Source organism: Rana temporaria, chromosome 7 (assembly GCF_905171775.1).
Source record: "Rana temporaria chromosome 7, aRanTem1.1, whole genome shotgun sequence".
NCBI lineage: Eukaryota > Metazoa > Chordata > Amphibia > Anura > Ranidae > Rana > Rana temporaria.
Window position 1 is genome coordinate 165754235 of NC_053495.1, and position 22555 is coordinate 165776789.

The 22555-nt window shown below is 42.4% G+C and overlaps 1 protein-coding gene across 1 annotated transcript in view; it reads left to right on the top strand.

The window, feature by feature from the left end:
- The window catches only part of ASTN1 (astrotactin 1), a 796876-nt gene that overhangs the window by 735722 nt on the left and 38599 nt on the right, over window positions 1-22555 (top strand). Inside the window, exon 17 of the mRNA XM_040360365.1 lies at window positions 10189-10460. Within this exon, the coding sequence (XP_040216299.1) occupies window positions 10189-10460 (272 nt within the window). The remainder of the gene's footprint in view (window positions 1-10188; window positions 10461-22555) is intronic.

A 22555-nucleotide genomic window follows, 5' to 3' on the forward strand; every position in this document is an offset into this window, starting at 1 on the left:
TCTGCCCTTTACCAATCCAGCCACGGGCCCATCCATCTGGCCCATCAAGACTCACTCTCATTTCATCAGTCCATAAAACCTTAGAAAAATGAGTCTTGAGATATTTCTTGGCCCAGTCTTGACGTTTCAGCTTGTGTGTCTTGTTCAGTGGTGGTCGTCTTTCAGCCTTTCTTACCTTGGCCATGTCTCTGAGTATTGCACACCTTGTGCTTTTGGGCACTCCAGTGATGTTGCAGCTCTGAAATATGGACAAACTGGTGGCAAGTGGCATCTTGGCAGCTGCACGCTTGACTTTTCTCAGTTCATGGGCAGTTATTTTGCGCCTTGGTTTTTCCACACGCTTCTTGCGACCCTGTTGACTATTTTGAATGAAACGCTTGATTGTTCGATGATCAAGCTTCAGAAGCTTTGCAATTTTAACAGTGCTGCATCCCTCTGCAAGATATCTCACTATTTTTGACTTTTCTGAGCCTGTCAAGTCCTTCTTTTGACCCATTTTGCCAAAAGAAAGGAAGTTGCCTAATAATTATGCACACCTGATATAGGGTGTTGATGTCATTAGACCACACACCTTCTCATTACAGAGATGCACATCACCTAATATGCTTAATTGGTAGTAGGCTTTCGAGCCTATACAGCTTGGAGTAAGACAACATGCATAAAGAGGATGATGTGGTCAAAATACTCATTTGCCTAATAATTCTGCACTCCCTGTAATAATATTATAGTGTTGCTGCTCCTTTTTTAGTGAGTCATTAAAGCGGTGGTTCACCCTGCTGAACAACATTTCAGCATACAATTCGGCATCGTAGCGCGAGCTACAGTATGCCGGTCTTACATTTTTTAACCCCGTACTCACTGTTTAATCGTACATAGACGATTCCGTCTGCCGCGGGGAATGGGCGTTCCTAGCAAGAGGGAGGGTGATTGACGGCCGACTCTGGCACGTCACGCTCCCCGAAGACAGCCGGAGTAGGTCTCGGCTCTTCACGGCGCCTGCGCACAGGCTATGCGCAGGCGCCGTGAAGAGCCAAGCCTATTTCGGCTATTTCCGGAGAAGCGTGACGTGCCAGGGCCGGCCGTCAATCACCTTCTCTCACCATAGGAACGCCCATTCCCCAGAATCTTCAATGTGGAATAGCACAGTGAGTACGGGGATAAAAAATGTAAGACCGGCATACTGTAGCTCGCGCTACGATGCCGAATGTAATGCTAGAATAATTTTTTTTTTTTTTTTTTTTTTTAATAGGGTGAACCCCCGCTTTAAAGTGCAAATAAGATGAAAAAAAAATAGCGCTACCTTATCAATAAAATATGAACATAAATGCCACAATAAAAAAAATGTATACCCCTCAACAAATAATATTTTAAAATCTGCTGCACTGGTTGAAATAAAAGAATAATTAAAAAATGGACGAATAAATGAACAATCCTTAAGCAGCCAGCACACAATTGATGAACAACAATAAAAAAACGGATTGTGGAGAGCTGTTTGTCCATGCTCACCATGCCTGGTTTCCTCATCGTGTTTTGTGGTGATCAAGGCTAATTGCATCCAAGGCTCTTCTGACCCCTGTAATAAGGGTCCACAGAGGAGGGTAAAGCCGCATACACACGATCAGTTTTCTCGTCGGGAAAACTGTCATGTTTTCTCTTGGATGAGAAAATCTTCCGTGTGTAGGCTCTCCAGCAGTTTTGCTGACGAGAAAACCACCGAGAATCACAACGGGAAAATTTAGAACATGTTGTTTTGCGTGTTTTTGATCGGCAGTTTTCCCATAGGGAAACACTGCTAGGGAGCCTACACATGGCCGGTTTTCTCGACCAAGAGAAAACCAGTCGGGGCAAACCGGCCATGTGTACACGGGGAAAAGGGACCAAGCCGGTGCTCGGTTTCCCCATCGGTTTTCTCGGTGGTGTTTTCACCGCCGAGAAACCCGATGGCGTGTACGCGGCATAAGGGGCAGTTTATTTAGGTTTGATTAAATATCCTTAGTTATTCTAATGTTTAAGATTTAATATTGGCCTTTAAATTTTATACTAACATAAACAACAGTGGCTAAGTGGTGAGCACTTCTGCCTAGCAGTACTAGGGTTGTTGGTTCGAATTCCAACCTTGGTAATACTAGCCTGGAGTTTGCTTGTTCTCCCTGTGCCTCCGTGGGTTTCCTCTGGGTCCTCTTGTTTCCTCCAACAATCTAAAGATATGCTGGTAAGTAATTGGCTCCTATCTAAATTGGCCCTTGTATGTATGAATGTGTGAGTTAGGGACCTTAGATTATGATTTAACCTTTTATAATTGAAAAAATACAATAGAATAGGGGGTGTACCATCGTCCTAGTATTCTAATAATAATATTTTTCTAAATTTACCCAATGTGAATTACTCTGGTTGCGTTCAACCAATATATGTAGTACCGGTATAGTCCTCCCCGCCCACTTTTTCCTGTTGGAGTTTCGGGGTCTGTGGGGAATCCCTGAAACCCCTCAAATTATATTAGGGACCTTAGATTGTAAGCTCCTTGAGGGCAGGGACTGATGTGAATGTACAATATATATATGTAAAACGCTGCGTAAATTGATGGCACTATATAAGTACCTGTAATAAATGAATACACAACCAAAAAAATAAGGATAGTACTGTGTGTTACTGAATACGTGCACAAAATCTATTTATTGTAATGCATTAGAGTTAAACTAGCCTGAATGATACATTAAAAAAAATATTTACTTTGAACTCAGTATCTCTTTACACTTCTTACTTTCTTTTGTACTCCAAAAAAAAGTCATGAAATACAAAACAAGACTGCTGTTACAACATGTGAAGTGTTACTTTCTGCAGACTTCTGGTAATTTTGCCTGAGTGTTATTAAAGTGTCAGATCTGCCTAAGTCCTGGTATCCAGCAGTGAGACATCTCACATATTACAGTTCTCAACGCAGACAGATCTTAAAAAAAAAACCTTCCGTATTGTACATCTGTCTCCCACTCATTTGTGACTATTGCATCAGCATATTATTTGCATGTGCAACTTGCTATTGCCTAAACCTGCTAAACTGCACAGCAGATACAAGGTAGCCGCCAAAGTTTAATTAGCCCCGCTTTTCCATGTCTATCATTAATTGTTGATTTTAGTTTCCTGGTTTGTCTTATGCACCAAAAGAGTATATAAACTACAGTAAAATCTTGGATTGCGAGCATAATTATTTCCAGAAACATGCTTGTAATCCAAAGCACTTGTATATCAAAGCATTTTTTTACAGGGTATAAAAGAGAAGAGAGGCAACTCTAAGGCCTCGTACACACGGGCAAACATGTCCGATGAAAGCGGTCCGCGGACCGTTTTCATCGGACATGTCCGCTCTGAGATTTTGGTCTGATGGTTGTACACACCATCAGACCAAAATCCCCACGGACAGAGAACGCGGTGACGTATACGACACCGACGTTCTCTGACGTGGAAGTTCAATGCTTCGACGCATGCGTCGAATCACTTTAACGCATGCGTGGGATTTCGGGCGAGCGGACATGTCGTACTGACCATCGGACATGTCCGACGGACAGGCTCCCAGCGGACAAGTTTCTTAGCATGCTAAGAAACTTTTGTCCGATGAAAACCTGTCCGATAGGCCGGAAAACTGTCCGGTCGGCCCTACACACGACCGAACATGTCCGCGGAAACTGGTCCGCGGACCAGTTTCAGCGGACATGTTCAGTCGTGTGTACAAAGCCTTAGTGTAGCAATAAGTTGCTAAATGTTGTACCTTCATTAAATGTAACCATTTTGCTACACTCAGAGGCTCCTCTCTTCTTTTTTATACTCAGTTGTGACATGACGCTACTCCTATATCAAGACATCGCTTGTATATCAAGGCAAAATTTATTAAAACATTTTGCTTGTCTTGCAAAACGCTCTCAAACCAAGTTACTCTCAAACTAAGGTTTTACTGTATATACATTTCCAGATGTGCAGATAGACTTCTACAAATGAAGATAGAAGTAGAGGTAAAACAATCAAGGAGCCATTGTGCCTGGCAGCCCCACAACTGGAGGAACACTGATAATAAGGCCAATGTGCAGTGACCCATTGCACCAAATCATCTCTCATTGCTCTGACTGACCTAATATTATTCTAGTGGATAAGAGCTGAAAAACAATTTTCTTTTGAATAAATGTAGGTAATTATAGGGAATTGAAGTGTGTTCATATGTAAGGTACCTCATCCAAATAGCTGTTGCATATCACAACAGCAGAAAGCAGTGGAAGTTTTGGGTATCCAGGCAATCATTTTAAACAATTTTTTTTTTTTAATAATAATAAAAGGCCTGGATTCTTTCCTAAATGTATATAATATAACTGGGTACTGACATTTACAGTATAGGTAAAGTTGATTCATGGAATATCCAATTGCCTCTCGGGGGATCAAGAAGGAATTTTTTCCCTCAAGCCCCATACACACTATCAGTTTTCCTGACGGTTTTCTCTTCAGGTTTACCAAAACCATCTAATATGAGGTCAAACCTCAAGAGTTTCAATTTGTATGCAATCAGGCAGGCCCTTGTACTACATGGTTTTGGTAAACCTGATGAGAAAACCGTCAGGAAAACTGATAGTGTGTATGGGGCTTCACTGTAGCAAATTGGATCATGCTTTGCTAGGGGTTTTCATCTTCCTCTGGATTATTATTATTATATAGGATTTATAAAGTGCCAACAGTTTGCGCAGCGCTTTACAACGTGGGGACAGTTACAATACAAATCAATACAGAAAGGATCAGAGGGCCCTGTTCGTTAAAGCTTACAATCTAGAAGGAAAGGTCAAGTGGAATAAAAGATAACAGTGGTGGGGAGATGATCAGATGGAGAAAATGAAAATACAGTTGTTAGGTGTGGGTAGAACAGGCTTCTTTGAAGAGGAAGGTTTTCAGGGATTGTCTAAAAGCTAATAGAATAGGAGATAATCGGACAGATTGGGGTAAGGCGTTCCATAGGATTGGAGAGTGTCTGGAAAAGTCCTGGAGGTGAGCATTGGAGGAAGTGACAAGGGAGCTAGAGAACAGGAGGTCTTGAGAAAAACAAAGAGAATGTAGCTGGGGGCTGAGTTGTGGGTAGCTTTGGATTAACTGTGGGTATAGGATTGTGTATATGGGATTGTATGATTTTGTTTTGTCTCTTTTATTGATGGGACTGGATGGACTTTTTTCAACCTGACTGTAACTTTAACAAATTAAACATTTCCTAAAAACCTTGCATAACACATGTTTTGCACTAGCAGTAAGTAGTAGTTAGCACTTCTGCCTAGCAACACTAGAGTAGTTGGGTAGAATCCCAACCAGGACACTACCTGCACAGAGTTTGCATGTTCTCCCTGTGCCTGCATGGGATTCCTCCAGGCACTCCGGTTTCTTCCCACACTCCAAAGACATGCTGGTAGGTTAATTGGCTCCTATCTAAATTGGCCCTAGTATGTGTATGTATGAATGTGAGTTAGGGATCTTAGATTGTAAGCTCCTTGAGGGCAGAGACTGGTGTGAATGTACAATATATATGGAAATCACTGCCTAAATGTATGGTGTTGTATAAGTACCTGTAATAAATAGCCTCAAAAATATTTTTCTATTTAACATCTTTTATCTGCCTATATGCATTCAAATATATTCATTCATACACATCATATTGATATCTCATGCATGCATGCCTGCTAAATAGATAGTGGACTGGAACTTTCTATATGCATTTCACAAACATGGATTCTGCTTCATCAGGAGAATTTTGAAAGCTAAAATGAAAACCCATTTAGGGAGATTTGTTTCCCATTATCATCGAGAGTGAAAGTTAAAGTAAATCTCACATTTTGGGTTCTCAGGAATCTTCTACTGGGGACACTTGTTCTGGTGACTACCAGGATTTCCTACACTATGGAGGTTTTTCCTCTCACTTCCTGTTTTGGCTATGGGACAGGAAGTAATGGGAAATATACCCAAAAAGAAATACCTGGCAAAAAATGGTGAGAGGAGAGTGGTTATAGCCCTCCCTTACACTATTCTAAATGAACAAAAGGTTTTGCCTTTACAGTAGTTCCACTTACAACTCATTTTACATCATAATACACACATTCACAGCTTTAGACTTTGCCTGGAACATGACCACTTAGGCCCCGTACACACGGTTGGACAAAACCAATGAGAATGGTCCGACGGACCGTTTTCATTGGTTCACCTCTGAAGTGGCCGTACGGCCTGATGTGTGTACACACCATCAGTTCAAAATCCGATCGGGTCAGAACGCGGTGATGTAAAACACACAACAACCTGAATAAAACGAAGTTCAATGCTTCCAAGCATGCGTCGACTTGATTCTGAGCATGCGCGGGTTTTGAACCAATGCTTTTCTGTACTAACCATCGGTTTGGTCCGATGGGGCAGCGGTCCATCGGTTCAGTTTTGAAGCATGTTTTAAAATTTTGGACCGAAGGAAAACAGACCGATAGCCTATACACATGGTCGGTTTGGTCCGATGAAAATGAACTTCAGTTAATTCTCATCGGACCAAACCGACCGTGTGTACGGGGCCTTAGGGTATGTTTTCACAGAGGGTGTGGATGTGCAGCTTTCCTTTTCACAATTTTTAATGCTTGCCTTCTCTCTCTTATTTAAAAGTTATACCACGCATTAAACTTTTTTGAAAATATTGAATGAAAATTAGCATGTGCCGACATCTGGCTGTTTGAATCACTTGTTGTTCACTACCCAAATGCAAGCCCCAGTAGTGGTTTAAAGCTCTGTATGAAGTAACAGCCAAAAAGAGAAACCATAATGGCATTGGGTACATTTCCTGTTATTTTACAAACATGTCATACTTACCTGCTCTGTGCAATAGTTTTGCACAGAGCAGCCCAGATCCTCTTCTTCTGTGGTTCCCGCCAATGCTCCAGGCCCCTCCTCTTCATCAGATGACCCCACGAAAAGCTGGTTTCCATAGGGGCACGTGTGCGGGCTGACTACCGAGCTGCTGCATGTATTGACCCAAAGAGAAGGACTTGGCCCCGTCCCCCACTCCTGTGTCACTGAATTTGATTGACAGCAGTGGGAGCCAATGGCTCCTGCTGCTATCAATCTGTCCAATGAGGAGTGAGACAGCGGCTGGAGCCGCTGCGCTCTTGCACATCGATGGATTGGATCAGGCTCAGGAAAGAAAAAAGGGGAGAGTCTGGGGGGCTGCTACAGCACAGAAGGTTTTTCATGTTTTACCTTTTGGATGGAATAGAGGAGTGTTACAGTGATTGTAAAGGATGGTAGGTTTATTTTAACAGTGAAAGACAGAAAAACAACAAAAATACCCAGGAAAACAGAATTTCAAAAAAGTTATACATTGATTTGCATTTTAATGAGTGAAATAAGTATTTGACCCCTTCACAAAAAATGACTTAGTACTTGGTGGCAAAACCCTTGTTGGCAATCACAAAGGTCAGACATTTCTTGTAGTTGGCCACCAGGTTTGCACACATCTCAGGAGGGATTTTGTCCCACTCCTCTTTGTAGATCCTCTCCAAGTCATTAAAGGGGTTGTAAAGGTTAATTTTGTATTTTCTAAATAGGTTCCTTTAAGCTAGTGCATTGTTGATTCACTTACCTTTCCCTTCGATTTCCCTTCTAATTTTTTTTTTTCTTTGTCTGAATTACTCACTTCCTGTTTCTCCTCAGTAACCTTGCCCCCATCATCCGAGCCTTTCTGGCTGGGGGATAGTCAGCCAGAACAGCTTACTGAGGAGAAACAGGAAGTGAGGGATTCAGACAAAGAAAACAAAGAATAAAAACATTGACATTGAAGGAAAAGGTTAGTGACCCAACAATGCACTAGCTTAAATTAAAGCGGTTCTCCACCCTAAAGTGGAGTCCCGCTGATCGGAACCCTCCCCCCCTCCGGTGTCACATTTGACACCTTTCAGGGGGGAGGGGGGTGCAGATACCTGTCTAAAGACAGGTATTTGCACCCACTTCCGGCCCGACATTCACGGGCAAAAGACGGGCATTCCGTCATATCCCGTCGCCCCCCCCCGTTGTGTGCTGGGAACACTCGGCTCCCAGCACACAGCGGGAGCCAATCGGCGGGCGCGGCGTGACTCGCGCATGCGCCGTAGGGAACCGGGCAGTGAAGCCGCAGCGCTTCACTTCCTGGTTCCCTCAGCGTGGATGGCGGGGGGAGCAGCAGAGTGACGAGCGATCGCTCGTCATCTGCTGCGATCGGCGCTGGACTCCAGGACAGGTAAGTGTCCTAATATTAAAAGTCAGCAGCTGCAGTATTTGTAGCTGCTGGCTTTTAATATATTTTTCCCGTGGCACATCCGCTTTAACCTATTTAGAAAACAAATAACAAACCTTTACAACCCCTTTAAGGTTTTGAGGCTGATGTTTGGTAACTCGAACCTTTAGCTCACTCCACATATTTTCTATGGGATTAAGATTTGGAGATTGGCCAGGCCACTTCATTACTTAATGTCCTTCTTATTAAGTCACTCGTTTGTTGCCTTGGACGTGTGTTTTGGGTCATTGCCATGCTGGAATAACCATCCACGACCCATTTTCTATGTCCTGGCTGAGGGAAGGAGGTTCTTACCCAAGATTTGATGGTACATGGCCCCGTTCATTATCCCCTTGATGCAGTGAAGTTTTCCAGTCTCCTTAGTAGAATAACACCCCCAAAGCATAATCTTTCCAACTCCATGTTTGATGGTGGGGATGGTGTTCTCGGGGTCATAGGCAGAATTTCCCCTCCTCCAAACATGGAAAGTTGAGTCAATGCCAAAAAGCTTGTTGTGGTCTCATCTGACCACAACATTTCACCTAGTTTTCCTCTGAATCATTCAGATGTTCATTAGCAAACTTCTGACAGGCCTGTACATGTGATTTCTTGAGCAGGGGCACTTTGCGGGTGCTGCTGGATTTCAGTCCTTCATGGCGTAGTGTGTTACCAATTGTTTTCTTGGTGGCTATGGTCCCAGCTGCCTTGAAATCATTGACAAGATTCTCCCATGTAGTTATGGGCTGATTCCTCCCCATTCTCATGATTATTGAAACTCCACAAGGTGAGATCTTGCATGGAGCCCCGGACTGAGGGAGATTGATGTACAAAATCAGCAGGGGTTTAAACACTTTTTTCCCTCACTGTAAAACAAGACATCTGCTCAACCAAGCAAGTAAACAAATATCAGTTCCATTTGTAGCATTCTGTCAGTAGTCAGTCTTTTCACCCAGCAGCAAGCTCTCAAAGCAGAGAGAGCAAGAGAAAGCTATCTGTGGACATCAGTCAGATCACATATACAAAGGGGTGCTTGTGGGATTTGACAAAGGGGTGTTTCCCAAATCATGTAGTCCTGGCAACCGACTTCACTTCCTGTTTGTTCAGCTTCTTGGTGATAGAACAGCTGATCCCGGTGTTACAGCAACGCTGTTCCTGGTGACCTGTGCTTCTCTGCTGTTCGGCCGTGGCGGGCAGCTTTCTCACACAGGATCTGCCCTCCATCTAGATCTCCTGGTATGAGCAGGTTTTCCCTCGTCGCCCTCTGCTGCTGCAGGATGGGATTGGATCCACCTCTGGTAATGCTGTTCCACATTCAACTCAGGCTTCTTGCTGTTTTTATTGCTGCTTCATTGTTGGAATAAACTGCATTTTATTTGACTTCCGGCTACTTATGTTACTGGACTCCGGACTTCCAATAATCACTATCATTAGCTTCACACATCTGGCCCATGGACAGTTTACATTCTGGTGGGTTATAGCATGAGCGCCTGGCAGTGGTTTGGTTGTGTCACATATAAAAAGGGCTATGGATAGCTCTCTATATAGTGCAGTCTAGCTAATAGGTAAAATGTGGAGCTAGAGCTGGAGGCTTTATCCCATCCAATGCTCTACAATGCCTCTGGGCTACAGGACCCAGAGCAGGGCTTAGAAAACAAAATTTGTTTTCTGCACATCACACTTGAAAAAAGCAACTTATTAATCTGCTATACTTCATGTTTGTCTAACCCATACTGAACAAAAGTGGAAGTTCTAGTATGAGTAGAATTTCCATAACCACTTTCTTAGATAGGTACATGAAGGCAAAGTTAGTCCACTTTTTTGAGGTTATCTTCTAAAATGTTTAGTTACAGTCTATAAATCTATTAATACATACACTATTTTTCCTGCAGGAAATACCCCATCAGATGAGTCGGAGGAACGGGAGAGAGAGCCCAAGGTGCTGACTTTCCCTGAATATATTAACAGTCTGTTGGACACAAGTACGAGGCGCCTTGTACAAGGCCTGCGAATGGAGTGCCAGAGCCGAGGTCGTTGCTCCTCTTATTGTCAGTTGTGTCATGTAACCTCGAGTCCTGATGCTCCCCCAGAACCTGTTCTTCTAGAGGTCACAAAGGCAGCACCCATATATGAGCTGGTCACAAATAACAATATCACCCAGCAGGTAGGTATCTTCCAATAAATGTTATGGATATGAAAAGCATTAAAATAATGAATTCTACTGTATATTGCATTTGCATGAAATGTGCTGGTCTCTACTATACTGTATTTCTCATGTAACTATGTAAGTGACCGAAAAGTATTTAACAATTATGGCCCAGATTCACAAAGAGTTATGCCGGCGTATCAGTAGATACGCCGACGTAACTCCGAATCTAAGCCCGTCGTATGTTTAAATGTATTCTCAAACTGAGATACACTTAAACATGCCTAAGATACGACATCCTGCGCCATCGTATCTTAGGGTGCAATATTTACGCTGGCCGCTAGGTGGCGCTTCCATTGTGGTCGGCGTAGAATATGCAAATGAGTCGTTACGCCGATTCACGAACATACGCTTGCCCGTCGCAGTAAATTTACGCCGTTTCCGTAAGAGATCCGCGGCGTAAAGATAAACATGCCCTCTAGGTGTCGTATCCAATGTTAAGTATGGCCGTGGTTCCCGCGTCGCAATTTGAAAATTTTACGTTGTTTGCGTAACTCGTCCGTGAATGGGGCTGGACGCCATTTACGTTCACGTCGAAACCAATGACGTCCTTGCGACGTCATTTAGTGCAATGCACGTCTGGAAATTTTAGGGACGGTGAATGTGCATTAGGTTCGGCACGGGAACAGCCTAATTTACATGCTATACGCCCCTACCCACCGAATTTGAATTAGGCGGGCTTGCGCCGGGGGATTTATGCTACGCCGCCGCAACTTTACAGGCAAGTGAGCATACGTTACGCCGCCGCAGAGATGCGGCAATCTACGAGAATCTGGCCCTATGTTTCTATAATGACCAGGTCCACTTAGTCAGGTACAGCCATTGGCAGTACGAATCTAACAATTGTTGCCAACTTTGTCCCGAGGAGTAATAAACAGACTACCGTGTTTCCCCGAAAATAAGCCCGGGTCTTATATTAATTTTGGCAACCTAAAACACACTAGGGCTTATTTTTGGGGGGTGTCTTATTTAACTATGGTATGCACAATGATCCCAAAGTGGGTACCTTTCTTGCAGCTTCCCTGACTTTCCTGGCTGTCGCATGGTCTGCCTGGGCTCTTCTCTGCTCCAGGATCCCTGCTGGCGTCGGCCTGCTCCGTGCCTGCTCCGTGCACTGGGGAGGGGGCGTCGGGCGGGAGGAGAGCAGAGGAGGGGGGAGCCAGTGTCATACTGGCGTTGGTCTGCTCCGTGCCTTCTCTGTGCACTGGGGAGGGGGCAGCGGGCGTCGGACGGGAGGAGAGCAGAGGAGGGGGGAGCCGGCGTCCTTCTGGCATCAGCCTGCTCCGTGCACTGGGGAGGGGGCGTCGGGCGGGAGGAGAGCAGAGGAGGGGGGAGCCAGTGTGCTGCTGGCGTCTGTACGCTGAGGAGGTAGGGGCTGCGGGCATCGGGTGGGAGGAGAGCGGAGGAGCGGGGAGCCAGTGTCCCGCTGGCATCTGCCCGCTTCATGTGCTGAGGAGGGAGGGGCTGCGGGCATCGGGCGGGAGGAGAGAGGAAAGGGGGAGCCGCTTCAATCATTCTGCAAAATGGATTTAAAAAAATGTTAAACTATTTTTACTAGGGCTTATTTTCAGGGTAGGGCTTATATTGCAGCCCTCCCCAAGAATCATGCTAGGTCTTATTATCGGGGTAGGTCTTATTTTCGGGGAAACACAGTAGTTGGTCTATTTATAAAGCAGTTATTGTGACTTTTACCAGAACATTCTTTGATGGAACATCACTCACTGCCATTTTAAAATTCATGCATCTGAAAGGTTCACCCCCAGAGGAAATTTGCTAAAGATTCGATTTTTTGTTAATTAAAAAGCCCTTTTTGTTGATGGGCTTTCGTTCATGTCAGAACTGCTTCCCTCCCCATAAGTCATAAGCCAAATGGAATGCAAAAGCAGCTTGATGCAGCTTAGAAGGAGGTCAAATGTAGATCAGAGCAGGTCAACCACTAGTCACCTGTACCTGTAAATGAATTCTGAATGCTCTTAGACATAAAAATTAGAAACCCATCCAAATAAACCCAAGTTGTTGCCAACAGCTCAAATATATATAGGACTATTCACAGGTCCTGAAATGTATCGTAGTAAAGTATCAGGAGACAATTACATTTCAATCAGCTTTGTTATACTGTACTTTTTTACTGTATGGTGATGTACTGTATGCACCAACTTTTTAACAATGTTTTATAAAATATTTTCCAATTTATCTGTATACTGAGTTGCCATTAAAGTCCCTGTGTGTACACTGGGGGGTACCCTTTCTAAGCATTCTGAATGATCTAAGAAGCATTTTAAACTGTTGTCAAAAGAAAGTGGAATGCACCTGAAATCACGTTGTATTTCCCCATCGACACAAGCTCTTGTATTTTAAAGTATATCTTCTTTGGCACAATTCTTAGCATCAGGAATACAAACAAGGGCTGCCTAATAGGCAGACAAACCTCTTATACACAGCCTTGCAGACAAATAAATTTAGCAGTAACAAAATGACCTGATGTCGCAGCTCAACAGCCTAGTTGCATGCCACACGCACATAACAATGGCAATTTGACTCACTGCTTCATCACAGCATGACAGTCTCAAGATGTCAACTTCATTGTCTTAAGGTGACAGTTCAAAACTGCTCTTTTGGCTTGTTGGGAGGGAAGAAGGAGGAGTTTGGCATCATAGAGAAACCTGGCTGTACAGTATATTACCACAACAATCTGTCTCTTATCTGTACCAGCAGTCTGTCTCACAGTCAGGTCATGACTAGGTAAGCTCATAGGTACCCGTGCCACTTATACTTAGCCCCCTATACCTCCAACCTCCCCATTCCCAGTAAACACATGACACTGGTTAGAGTTAAATGGCCTTCCGGCCTTTTATTAAACAACAAAATGCATAATTAACACTTTTAACCGTAACCTAAACCAAAGCTAGATGTCCCCAGCCGACTCGGGGACATTAACACTTACCCCACAGACCTTACAGGTCTACCAATACCTGGTCCTTCTTAGAGGATCACACCCAACCAGAGAACAGAATACCAACAATGGTTCCCCACTTGTATCCCACCGACAGATTTTTTAACCTCATCCAAGGGGTCCTAACTCCCATTTCCACACCTATACCCAAAATAAATATAACCTATCCCAGGGAGGGAGGGCGGGGCGTTCCACTGCTGTCTTCCCAATGTTGACTGCTATGGTACCACCCCTTCCTACAGTATTTACTCCTATGCTCCTCCCTGTCACCCTGTTTACTCACCAATCACATAGGTAGGAAACTCCCACCTATCTCTAAGGCCTTGTACACACGACCGAACATGTCTGCTGAAACTGGTCCATCGGACCAGTTTCCGCGGACATGTTCGGTCATGTGTAGGGCCGACCGGACAGTTTCCCGGCCTAGCGGACAGGTTTCCAGTGGACAAAAGTTTCTTAGCATGCTAAGAAACTTGTCCGCTGGAAGCCTGTCCGTCGGACATGTCCGATGGTCAGTACGACTCATCGGACATGTCCGCTGGCCCAAAATCCCACGCATGCGTCGAAGTGATTCGACGCATGCGTGGAAGCATTGAACTTCCTGGTGCGCGCACATTGCGGCGTCATCGTCGCCGCCACGTCACCGCGTATTCTGTCCGCGGGGAATTTGGTCTGATGGTGTGTACACACATCAGACCAAATGATCCCAGCGGACATGTCCGATGAAAATGGTTTTATCGGACATGTTGGGTGGTGTGTACGAGGCCTGAGGCATATTAACCCTACACTGTCTGGTTCCCCCTCCACCCTGTCATGCCAGCCCTGTGCTTTATTCTACCTAAAACATATCTCTACAACACATCTACCACATGGTGTAACGCCGCGTACACACGATCAGTCCATCCGATGAGAACGGTCCGACGGACCGTTCTCATCGGTTAGCCGATGAAGCTGACTGATGGTCTGATGTGCCTACACACCATCAGTTAAAAAAAAACGATCGAGTCCAACGCGGTGACGTAAAACACAACGATGTGCTGAGAAAAATTAAGTTCAATGCTTCCAAGCATGCGTCGACTTGATTCTGAGCATGCACAAGTTTTTAACCGATGCTTTTGCATACTAACCGTCGGTTTTGACCTATCGGTTAGGCATCCATCGGTTAAATTTTAAAGCAAGTTCTAACATTTTTGACCGAAGGATAACTGACCGATGGGGCCCACATACCATCGGTTTGGACCGATGAAGTGGTCCTTCAGTCCGTTTCCATCGGTTTTGACTGACCGTGTGTACGCGGCCTAAGAGGTAGGGTAGGCCGTTCCCATAATAAGCCTACTATTCAAAGATACAAGTTTCCTCCTCTATTTCATACTGCAGTTATCAGCTTGGCATTCAGACAATTCTGAACTGAAAAAGCAGATTAGTTGATACTTCCTAATCTGCTGGCCATGTGGTGTATGCAGTGAGTAATCTATCAGGCAATTAGCTAGATAGCCATATGGCACATGCTTGGAGGACACTAAGGGCAATGTGAAACAAGAAAGTTTATTTAATACACTCTTATGCCTAGTACACACGAGAGGATTTATCTGCGGATACGGTCCTCCGGACCGTTTCCGCGGATAAATCCTCTGAGGATTTTGATCCGATGGAGTGTACACACCATCGGATCGAAATCCGCGATGCGAATTCCCATCGCGATGACGTGTCGCACCGTCGCCGCGATGATGACGCGACGGCGTGCGCGACGCTGTCATATAAGGAATTCCACGCATGCGTCGAATCATTACGACGCATGCGAGGGATGGGTTCGGACGGATCGATCCAGTGAGTCTGTACAGACCACCGGATCGATCCGCTGGAGCCGATTCCAGCGGATAGATTTCTTAGCATGTTAGGAAATTTTTATCCGCTGGAAATCGGTCGGCCCGAAATATATCCGCGGATAAATATCCGCTGGATCATACACACCAGCGGATCTATCTGCTGAAACCGATCCGCGGATCAATTTCAGCGGATCGATCCTCTCGTGTGTACGGGGCCTTAGAATAGTCAAACATGGCTACTCCACTGTATGATTTTTTTCTATAGGAAGAATTTTTTCATTTGATAAAAATCCAAGTCCTTCTGTAGAGTCACAATACAAAAGATCCGTATGGATTAATAAATGGGACTATAAAGTAGTTCTAAACCCTAAACATTTTTTACCTTAAGTAAAAAATGTGTAGGCATTGGTACTGGCTCCACACCCTCCCCGCCTTATACTTACTTAAGTTCTCATTGTATCTGTGCACGTCTTAAGCTCTTCTCTCCCCCCACTTCTGGGTCTCACAACCTTTGCTGGGGCACCAGGAGCTATCGGCTCCCACTGCTGTCAATCAAAGCCAGTGATGAGAGAGCAGGGGACAGGGCCAAATCCCATGTCTGTGTCAATGGACACAGCAGCAGGGTCCAAGAACAAGCCTGCATGAGTGTCCCCATGGGAAGCAGCTTTCTGTTGGGGGCACTAGCCAGAGAGGATGAGCCAGGAGCACCAGCACCTGAGAAGAGGAGGTTTGGTGCCACTCTATGTAATTCTATTGCACAGAACAGGTTAGTATGAACATGTTTGCTATTAACAAAAATGATCTTTACAGTCGCTTGGGAAAGAAAATGAAAAAGAAATCCCTGATTTAATGTCTATTCCGAAAAGGAACAACAATGGTAGGTGTCATTCCGAATAACTGAATACAATACAAAAGATCCATATGGATTAATCAATGGGACTTTAAATATACCTTACCAGTGTTGTACATAAGTAACAACAACAAAATTATGAATAAAAACACAATTTTTACTATTTGAACAATATGAAATCCAATATTAAAAAATAATATGGGGTACAATAGTACAATCTAGACACGTGAACTTCAGTCTACATGTTTTGCGGGTCTTCCACTACAGAAGACAGAAGCTAACATAGATTGAGATTGTTCCATTATAACCCATGTTTATGGGATTTTATCTTTAATATTGGATTGTATATTGTTCACGTAATAAAAATTGTGTTTTTATGTATAATTTTGCTGTTATGACTCATGTACAATGCTGGTGAGGTATATTTAAAGTCCTGCATATTAATCCATGTGGATCTTTTGTATTGTTTAGTTATTCAGGATGATACTTACATTAAATGTGAGATTTCTATTTCATTTCCTTCTGTTGAGTCAACCATTTAATGACAAACTAATAGCTTCAATAGTGAAAAAAAACAGGGCATCCTAATACTAAATACTACTAAATCGTCTAATTTAACACTGAAAAAGAAGGGAATACACATTGTGAGGCTATTACCAACAGCAAGTAACTAGTGCAATAACTAGCTATGAAATGATTACTATTTGCAGTGACAAATGTCTTTGCTTATGAAGCCTGATTAGTTTTCTGATGAATTTAATATTTTTTTCCTAATATGCATGTAAATCACTGTGACAATGTAGATTGACATGTTTTGTCTATAACTGTTGGATTCTGTATGGAAATATTTGGTTTTATGTACACATCCATGTGTAACTGTATGGTTTCATGTCTATTATTAACAGATGCATTCTGTATTAAATGTTTGTCCTTTAATGTGTGGCAAATCTCATATCTTGTTCACATACAGATGCTTAAGTGTGGCGATACACTGCACAAAACAACACATATATGAAAAGTACTATTTTATTAAGTAGAAATAAATGAGAGTCTTGAGGGAAAAGACTGTGATGTATTAGGCCTCATGCACACTGTAAGCTAAAAGATGTTTATTTTCTTCCTACAGAAATTTCCAGCAGCAAAAGCACAGTAAAAAGCAGCAGATTTGCATGTGTGTTAATGCATTCTATTAGCCAGAATTCTGCCCATTAGATTGCATTAAGGTGGGAATGTGCAGTAAGGCACTTTTAAGTGTTTTTAATGCTCAAAAGCTCCTCTCCTAAACACACAAGTGATGGGGTTTTTTACAGGCAGAGAAAAAAAAGTCCCTGTTCACCTCTATAGCTATAGGCATTCTGGAGAAATTAATTTTCAAAGTTCACAACCGAGACACTGAAATCATAACTTATTTTTCCTTTGCTTTCTTTTGATGCAGAATCGTAATGGCCTGCCATCCCTCTAATGTATACAGCAGGTGTTTCAAAGCAGCTAGAAAATGGACTCTCGCTCTCCTGATTGGCTCACACAACAGCAGAAGCCATTGGCTCTTGCTGCTCTCAATCAAAGTCAGTTAACCAATAAGGCGAGAGTGGGGGAGGGGCCAAGCAACGTCCTATATGTGAATGGACACACAGAGCATGCCTGGGTGCAAGCTTGCTTGAGTGCCCATATAGCAAGAGGCTTGTGTGGGACCCAAAATGAAAAGCATAGGGGGTTCTTTTTGCAAGACCATTGCACAGAACAGGTAAGTATATCACTTTCTTTCTTTCTTTCTTTCTTTCTTTCTTTCTTTCTTTCTTTCTTTCTTTCTTTCTTTCTTTCTTTCTTTCTTTCTTTCATTCTTTCTCTTAGAATCACTTTAAGACAGTCAATTGAAATCAATAAAGTTCTGACACCAAAATGTTCCAACAATTGAATGCCTCACAAATTTTTCCAGCAATACACTGTGGTGCATTGTATCACATGTGTGTTTCCCTTATCTTTACTTATCCATTTTATTAAGTGACACAGTTTATATATGAGATGCAGAGCGTCAAATGATCACACATGAGGAAATTTCTGAGCCCTGGAGCATATATGCATGATCCATGAAAATAATGAAATGGCGTGTCAATAGGCATTAAAAACGAGTTTAAAACCCCATTTATAATACATGCATTATTAAACAGAAATATGTGAGCTAGGTTCAAGATTTTATGCTAAGTTTATGTATATCTGGCAAATGGCCTTGATGCATAGTACAAGCCAGTTCTTAAGTGTATGTATATCGTAGGTAACTCCCTGTGGAGCCATTTTGTACACCCCATATGTGTAGCAATAAAGGACAGATTCAGAATGTGCTGCATACAGGCTATTGTAAGTTTCACAGTTTTATTCATAAAGGGCTAACTGAGTTTAGAAACCCACAGGAAAGTCTTCTTGGCTATGTACATATAAGGCAACAGTATTTTTTCAAATGCCCAGGATGGCAGTTATATTAAGAGTAAGGTCTAGTTGTACCTCATGCATATGAGAAAAAGAATGGCTTAACACCGGAATCTCAAAAGTAATTTTATTATATTATCCCATGAAGTGCAAAGACAAACAGATAATAAAACAGGTAAAAAAAGGAGTTTCGAAATTCTGATGCGCAGCCATTCTTTTTCCCATATGTATCTTCATGGCAGGTGAGCCGAAACTTGCACCCATAGGAGGAGTCCTCATTATTGAATTTCACCTCACCTGGATCTACTCACCTGGAGAAGCGTCTCTCTCGCTTTTATAGTTTTTCCTGATACTTAGGTCTACGGTTAGACTTGGGGTTGCCATTCCAATATGTATTTTTTTTTTTACCAACGATTTTTATTGCAGCATAAGAAATAAAAAGGGAACATATACAGATATCAGTTTGGTACAAATATAGCACAAATGCTAAAGAACATACATAACATTGGCCATTTCCCTACGGGGGAGTAACAACTTGAATCATCTAGACAACTTTATAACTGTTAGGCCATAATGACAGGCAAAGATAAAACCGTGTTATATAAGCGGGGGGAAAAAAGGGGGAGAAAAACTAATATAAAACGAAAAAAAAAGGAAACAAAAGGTACAAGGCACAAAATCTTAGTGTTGTCAGTATGATGCTATCCAAACTTTTGTAACCCTACAGATCTGTATGCGGACCAAGATACCCATTTTCTATTATAGACAGGCATGGTATCCATAATGGTATGGTGAAAATGCTCCATAAGTTGAATGGCCTTCATACACCTCAGTTTTTGATCCCGGGGGAGCGCCAGTGTAATGCAATTGCCCAGTGAACTGCGCTAAATAAGGTGTGGGACAATTTTTGACATGGAGGGGACACTTCTGGTAACTCAGCAAAAAATAGGCACATCTGAAAAGTCAGGAGCAGGTCACAGCTGCAAAAAAATCGCTCACAATAGTCACATTCTTAGAAATACATTATTAGCAGTATTTATACAACCATATATGACACTAGTAATAATAGGGCAGGCTGGCACTTCGCTAGTGTTGTGTGACATATAGGGGTTGATTTAATAAATGTGTATGAATGTTAATTTTGGAAAAATCTATATGCACTTAGATTAGTGAAATAGATTAAGAAAGCTCACATTTCCCTTGCAAAATAAACATTCACTACTCCTTTAGCAAATCAATCCCATAGATTGCTCAATATAATCTCAAAGCTGTATACTGTAGATTTAGCACCCTCCCAAACAGGTTGTTAGGATTGTTAGGTAAATGTAGGGTTTTTGTTTTTCGAGATCTTATATTTTTGGCTCCTCTGTAATCAGTGGAGCAGTTTGGGATTGCTTTGGGCTGTTCTGGGCTCCACTGGTTGCAGGTTTGATTTCTTCCCCCTGCTTTCTAAAGGATTCTAGAATGCAGTGGGCTAGAAAGGCAAATCAGCAAACTAAATATTTATGTTGTCTCAGCTAATCCCTGGGGGAGGGTGCCCAGAAAGTGGCTGGGGGAGTGTCTGGGGTCTGGAGCTGCCGTGTTCTTATCGAGGAGAAGTTCCCAGCCTTAAGGAGTTCATTGAGGTCCCAGCTGTTTTAAACCTGGGGGGAAAAATTTGTTTAGTTTAGTTTAGTTTTGATTAGTTAATCTAGTTATGTCATTTAGTTAAATTTGGCTGATTCGTTCAATTCGTATTCGGAATTGGTATTCAGAATTTTCGAATTTTCTTTGAATTTACAGATTTTTTCAATTCGAAGCATTCAAATCAATACATTTTTGACATCCGTAGAAGCGAAAATGTTATATTGTCTTTGATTTGAATGCAACAAAGTGAGCAAACAAAAGAAAAATCTTCATCAAATGATTACAATGACTCTTTAAATCATTTGGCTTAACAAAAACAGCATTATTTCAAAATGGTACTCTAATAACACACACAATCTTTGATTTCAGCAATATGTGTAGTTAGATTCTAATGGAGTTCAATTTAAAATGTGATTAAAATTTCAGTCTGAATTTCCAAAATTCAGACAAATTTCATTTACGTTATTCGGAGCATTCGGTAAAATTTGTTTATATTGTAATTCGGGTATTCAGATATATCCAAATCTCTGAATAATGAACAATCTAGATCCCGGTGACCATTGCTGCTGCTATCTCGTGTGTATCAGTACTAGTGCTTGTGCTTGCCTGGGATATTTTTGATTGTTTCTCAGTGATATCCATTTTCTGGGTAATTACTAAAGGGACTGTTCTAAGGAGTAGAGACAAATAGGTAGATTCAGGTACACTGGATTAACTTTAGGGCGGCTTAGCGTAGCCTGTCTAGGCTACGCCACCGTAAATTAGCTAGGCTAGTAATGATTCTCAATCTACTTACCTGCTAATTTACGGCGGCGTAGCCTAAAACGAGCGGGCGTAAGGGCGCCTGATTCAAATGGGTTGGGGGTGCGTGTTTCATGGCAATGAGGCTTGAACTCACGTTTTTGACGTTTTTTGTCACTGCGCATGCGCCGGGCGACTACATTTCCCAGTGTGCATTGCGGCTAAGTACGCCGTACGGGCCTATTGATTTAGACGTGGACGTAAACGACGTAATTCCCGATTCGCCGTCGTATCTTAGATATGTTTAAGCGTATCTCTGTTTGAATATACACTTAAACATGCGGCGGCGTAGATTCTGAGTTAGGCCGGCTTATCTACTGATAAGCCGGCCTAACTCTTTGTGAATCTACCTAAAAGTAGGGAGTGCCCTCTCATTACTGTTCAGCATTAATGGAGTATCCCACAGCTCCCTGAGCCCTATTCAAATTCATTCAGTGATGAATATAAAAAGGAAAGGCAACCCTTAGACTTTCCATTGAGCCAGAAGAGTGGTTGTTGTGTGCCTGGCTGCTGTTGCACTAATCCGGGAAAGGAACCTGTGGCAAATCAATTAAAGTATGAGATTAAAAAGTCATGTCATTGCTATTACTCTAAAAACGATATATCGATAATGGAATATTATTCTTTTTTTTAAACAATAAAGGTTTTTATTTTATAATCAAAAATAAACTGTTGTACAATCATATTAACATTTTTACAACTAGATTCAACAATGGAGTATTTTTTTTAGAATATTTATTCGAACTACGTTTTGATATAAAATTTTCCATATTTAGCGTGAAGGCCGTAGACGATACCTCCACATGGTGAGGTATATTTTAGCGATCAGCCGATCACCAATCCAAATCTGTATTTGGAAAATAGTATACATAATTCTAATAATTAGGTAGAAAGGAATAAAGAAAATGTTGGCCCCCAAGAAAGGTTCCCTTGGGAAAATGAGGAAAGTGTGAAAGGAGATAAGAGAAAGACATTAGGGTGTCAGGATCCCTTGTTCAAGGGTTTACCGCTTTATAAATGAGTCAAAGGATTCAGAATATTTGAAAATGACCCACAGTTGCCAGGTTTTGTTGAAGTATGGAATATTATTCTTTAAAGAGAGACTTAGCCTTTTTTTGTGTGGGCTGTTTATAAACTTTTGGGCAGTTGGCAACTGTGGCCATATGTTTTATGCAATCACCCCTTTTGTTTTTCTTCTCCATTTGAGGCAAGATGTTATGGTACATTCATTCCCAACCACGGATATAAGGTGCAGTAAAACTGTGCTACATTTATATGGCTACCTAATCTTAATCCCAGACCAGCCAGCCCATCCAAAACCTATATTTCAGTTTTTTGGGTCTCCATTGGAAATTTTTTTTTGCCCAGTTGTATTGTTTTGACATGAGATAAGTTCTCTGTTCCTCTGTTGCCTCTGTTCAAAAATATAACATCTGCATCAAGCATAATCTGGCAACTGGCTCTTGGTTTAGGACACATTTAACCTTTCATAGTGGTCAATATATAAGGTTAACGTTGTATCTGAGGAGAAAGTCCAATAAGCTGACCACCTATACCTTAGATGAGAATACTG